The sequence below is a fragment of the Vollenhovia emeryi genome, unplaced genomic scaffold (genome assembly GCF_000949405.1).
Source record: "Vollenhovia emeryi isolate VEMERY1.0 unplaced genomic scaffold, V.emery_V1.0 DF939324.1, whole genome shotgun sequence".
Taxonomy (NCBI): domain Eukaryota; kingdom Metazoa; phylum Arthropoda; class Insecta; order Hymenoptera; family Formicidae; genus Vollenhovia; species Vollenhovia emeryi.
Genome location: NW_011967042.1, coordinates 126086 through 131239, shown reverse-complemented (window position 1 = coordinate 131239; position 5154 = coordinate 126086). Strand labels below are relative to the sequence as shown.

The following is a 5154-nucleotide window of genomic DNA, read 5'->3' as shown; positions in this document are numbered from 1 at the left end:
AGATGCAAACTCTGGGGCCGAGCACCATCAAAGTGTTACACTCGGTGCTCACACACACAAGCGCAACCATGTCCGTGTGCTGCGCAGAGTGCTCTGCGCAGCACACGGCATGGTTGCGCTTGTGTGTGTGAACACCGAGTGTAATACTTTGATGGTGCTCGGCCCCGAAGTTTGCATCTCTGCTTCCGAGTCCGGCCTACCGTATTCTGCATCCTCATTCGCTCAGACGTGCAAATTAATTACTCGATAACTATTGTTACTTTTGTACCGCGGCACATGATATTTCTCCTTAGTTTAACCCAATCTACCACTATTTTCAAGTTGGCTACTTTTGCAACAGACACCCTGTATATGGACATTTTTCGTATATGAGCATATATGATTATATATGATCATATGTGAAAATTTTTTCCCGGGAATTCAGCATATTATAATTATAATGTGTAATATTAGATAATATTTTTCGCAATCGAAATTAAACACGTTATTAGAACTTTTAGTACTTAAATCTTTGTTATGTTGATTATGGTTAAAATTTTTGGTTGAAATTTGTTATGTTGATTATGGTTAAAAAATATCCATAATTAATGTAATAGAATCTATTACATCAAAGTTGCAAAAATTATGTAGGTCTTTTAAGAACCATCAAATATTTTTTTAATTGTGTCACTCAAACTTGAGGATTTTCCAATACGCTGAATACTAATCTAATATCAAAATTTAATTTATTTGTATAAAAATTCCTAATACATGAATTATTTAAAAAATTGGATCACCTTTTAATTTTTATTCTTAATTTTAGACTCTATATTTATTGTATCAATTATAACACCTGATTAGCGTTAGCGATTTAAAAAACTTTTTTTAGATAATATAACTAAAAAATATTTGGTTAATGGCATGTGTGAACGTGTTGCAATCTGACATAGATCCTATTAATTTCCAATATATTTTTAACCATAGTCAACACTTTCTTTCAAGGACTGTGAAGGAATTAATAACTCTTAATTTTTATTATAAAAAATTGTATTGTAGTTACGACCTGCCAAAATATTATAAAATTCTTTTTGAAACTCTAATCACACAAATTTCTCAAGATTGTGATGTGATAGCAAATTGATAAACGGGATCATATTCAGCCCTAAAAGATAACGGAAAACGATTACCCTGTCTTGTGCCTTTTTTTTATTGAATAGCTATCTGCATAAAAATACACAAATTCGTTGCATTATTTTACAAGATTTTGCTTGCATTTTAAAAACACAGAAACAAATCTTACGTAGTAAAATAGTCACTTGTAGAATATAAAATACAACGAATCCTAAAAACGTCTTATTTAATGATGCATTGCGTTATATTCGTATTAATTGACAAGTCCTTCGATTGGCTATCGTATTGCTGCACTTCATTGTCAAATGATTAATTTTGATCCTTGTTACGTTCCAGACCGGAAAAATTTCACGAACACTTGTTAGACACACATGTGGAAAGTAGGGCTGTTACTTTTGATAACTTCGAAGATTCAAAGCTTCGAAAAATTTATTCGTGCGAGTGGCGAATTTATTTAAAGAACACTAAAAATATTGTAAATAAAAAGTACTTATTTATATACATATGTTGAAAAATAGGTAATTACTTCTAAATTATAATTTTGAAGTACTATAACATGTATATTACATATTTGTTTAAGATCGCGTAATTAAATCTTCAAAAATGGTGAAGTATATCAATTAAGTATCGTATCAACACTTGAAAAATTCGCAAAAATTTATTGCGAATTATATCGTTGATTAATAATAATTTAACTTATTTAAAATTTATCTGAATATTACTCGGGTTCCTAAATTATCGAATTATTGTTCGTGTGCATTCTCAATTCTTATCCACGTCGCGCGTCTATCACGTACATTCACTTGAACAATATTTAATATAAAAATATTTTTAAAAAATAGTGAAGCAGTTCTCACTGAATTTTATTTGCAATATTTTTAATGTTCTTTGAATACATTCGCCACTCACGCGAATAAATTTTTCGAAGCTTCGAAGCTTCAAAGCTAACTTCGAACTTTGACGATTGGAAGATTCGAAGCTTCGAATTACTTCGAAAGTTCGAATGTCGAAGCCTACGAAGGAAAGCACCAGTCCTAGTAGAAAGTAAACATGGTCGATTTGATGACGATATCTGATCGATCAACAAGTGAATGGAGATTATTTTATACAATCACGCCTGCCTTCAGGAAATTTTCTTGTCTATTTGTGCGAAGTTGAAAAAGAGTTTTATCGGTATACTTTATTGTCTCTGTTCTTGTTACATACAACAGGCAAGAAAATAAAAAATTACATATATATTTTATATTGTTTAAGATAATTTCGCAAAAGAAAGTCCCTGTAAAGACATTTTCAAGATACTGAAATACAAAAGAAAACGATATATTCTGCCTGAAATGCAGTTGTATCGTCTTCTCTCTATTTCAAGTTTTAAAATTGTTTTAAAAAGTAGAGCAAATAATATTGCTTTGCTCAATATAGACACATTTTTCAAATATGTTTCTACCACTTCATAACAATTAGAGTGCAATTCGGAAGTATTTAAATTATATTTTATACCAAATAGATATGCGCGATTTATATAATTTTACTAAATACGTCTATTACGAATTTAACGTGATTTATAATTAATTCCCAAATTCATCGTCATTGCCATCACGATGATGAATGATCTAACAAATTGCATCAGACGCGGACGCGTTTATCTTGCCAAAGGTAAAGGACAAAATTTTACTCGTAATTATAAACGTTGCCCATGCGCGCTATGTATTTTACAACAGCGTTTGAAATATTTTTAGTACTGCATTTTACGATAACTTAACTGAAAACTATAAAAATTAAGGGCAACGGCAATAATAATTGAAAGACTCTCATGTTTTAGTTACGATTTGAATTATTGAGTCTACAGATAAATCAATTACTGTCTATTTAACTGATTTTCCTGAAACATTTTAGATGCAACGTGTACACATTGACGATCTTGAGAAAGATTTCCACCAATAAACGTTTGTGTGTCCAAGGAAAAAAAGAGTAAATTTTATTCCAATGAGAGAAAATATAAAACACAAAACTCCAATTTTCTTGCTAAACTAAAAATTGGATACAAATCGATTGTTTTCGATTCGCATTGGATTAAAATTACTTTATTCTTACCGTGCCGTGCCTGTCATTAGTGAGCTGTGATTAGCGTAAGCTCCTCCACCGTAATAGTATGGGACATCGTTATAGTACGGCATTTTTGTTTTATACACCTTATACTCTGTTTACACCAAATGACAATAGCTCGGGGACAATAACGAACGATTGAGCTCGCAAGGAACGATCGACGCGTCAATTGAGGGGACGGCTGAACTGCGCTGTGCTCTTAGCAGCGGATAAACGCGAAGAGCTCCAGCTCTCAGGTGTGCGAAAAGCGAAACCGTTCTCACGGTTCAGAGAGCCAAGACCAACTGAGTTTAAGCCGGCGACCTGGTGTAATAATAGAATTCTAGTATATGAGGCTTCCAAGACTATCTATACTACCCGACTCTAATAACCCGCTCACACGGCCGGCTATTATAGCTGGCTAGTTGCAACGGCGAGAGGAATGCGGAACAATAAGCTAGGCGCATCTTCCTCGGCATCGTTGCGTTTAATAATATTCATTCATGTTAACGAGATCATTAGCGAGTTTTAAGGGAGGAAGACATGCGCACGAACGAAAGAAATGAAATAATTAATCGTGAATTGTTAATACGAACGAGCTTTTATTTATATTTTACTTATTTATATGTATGTGTCTGTGTATGTGTATATGTATGTGCAATCAACTCTATTAAATAGATTTTGTTATTAGAAAAAAGTATTGAAATCTTCAAGTATTCGTGTATGTATACAGGGTTTGCCAAAAGTGTGGAAACCCCTAAATCATTTTTGTAAAAATGAAAATATCAAAAAATAATAAAAGACGTATTTTGATTTTTCAACAAAACTATCTTTTGACATATATATCGATCATCCCCCCTCCCCAGGTACGCGGGGGTTAAAGAGGGGTTGAAAATTTTAAACGGGACCCTCTATTTTTTATTGCATATTCTTATAGCTTACCTCGAGAGCTTTCCAAAACGCTATAATAAAGTATTTTTTATTAAGAACTTTTTGAGTTATTAAGGTTTGAAAGTTCCAATATTTTGACATAAATTACAAAATATCTTGTAAAATATCCTATCCCTATCCCTACGCCCTATCCCCCCTGATAATCGGTATCCATGTCAAAATATAGTTTTTTTGAAAAATCAAAATACGTGTTTTACCGTTTTTTTATATTTTCATTTTTACAAAAATTATTTAGGGGTTTCCACACTTTTGACAAATCCTGTATACAATATATACCTACAATATAACGAAATGTTTTCAATATTAGTCTTACAATTTTAAAGATATGATATACTACATGTACAGTGTTTGCTGTTATCTAAATAAAATTATATAGATGATTATCTAGATAAAATTTTAGCGTCATCTTATTTTTATATAGATAATAAAGATAAGTATTATCTATATCTGCATCTTAGATGAAAGAAAGTGTTATCTTTACTAAATTATCTAAGATATCGTACAGATTATTTGGTTTAGGGCCATATAAAAATACTTAACAGTTACACTATTTAAATATGGATGGCGTTGTAGACCATGCATTTATGTGTGTGTCATATATTAACCTGAATATATTTTATATCCCCGTTTATAATTTAAATTTTTCTATAATTTTTTATAACTTTTTCTACTGTGTTTACATGAAGTCTTAAAAATATTATCTGATAATTATCTAGATGAATCATCATATAATTTTATCTTTTATCTAGATATATTCAAAACAAAATCATCTTTATCTTATCTAAGATAAATTTATATATTTTTATCTTATCTTTATCTAGCTAATTTTAAAATCATCTATGCACAACACTGTACATGTATGATATAGTACATGTGTAATAACAAATTTTTCGTAGCATGCGATTTTTGTCAATAACATCGGTGCTTTTATAATTGAAATTTTAATGCCTCTTCTACACAATTTCTCTCTCTCTCTCTCTCTCTCTCTCTCTCTCTCTCTCTCTCTCTCTC

At 31.3% G+C, this 5154-nt stretch overlaps 2 protein-coding genes across 4 annotated transcripts in view; both read right to left on the bottom strand.

Moving 5' to 3' along the window:
* LOC105558660 overlaps nt 1-3442 on the bottom strand; it is a 30556-nt gene extending 27114 nt beyond the window's left edge. For both annotated transcript variants that reach the window (XM_012006463.1, XM_012006465.1), the window contains exon 1: nt 3202-3442. In XM_012006463.1, the coding sequence (XP_011861853.1) occupies nt 3202-3284 (83 nt within the window). In that variant the 5' untranslated portion in view covers nt 3285-3442. The remainder of the gene's footprint in view (nt 1-3201) is intronic.
* The window catches only part of LOC105558661 (putative protein kinase C delta type homolog), a 14207-nt gene that overhangs the window by 3703 nt on the left and 5350 nt on the right, over nt 1-5154 (bottom strand). Inside the window, exon 5 of one of the 2 annotated variants that reach the window (XM_012006467.1) lies at nt 3457-3516. The exons of the other annotated variant lie outside the window; for it this stretch is intronic. Within the exon in view, the coding sequence (XP_011861857.1) occupies nt 3473-3516 (44 nt within the window). The 3' untranslated portion in view covers nt 3457-3472. Of the gene's footprint in view, nt 1-3456; nt 3517-5154 lie in introns of those variants that run through there. 2 annotated transcript variants of the gene reach the window in all.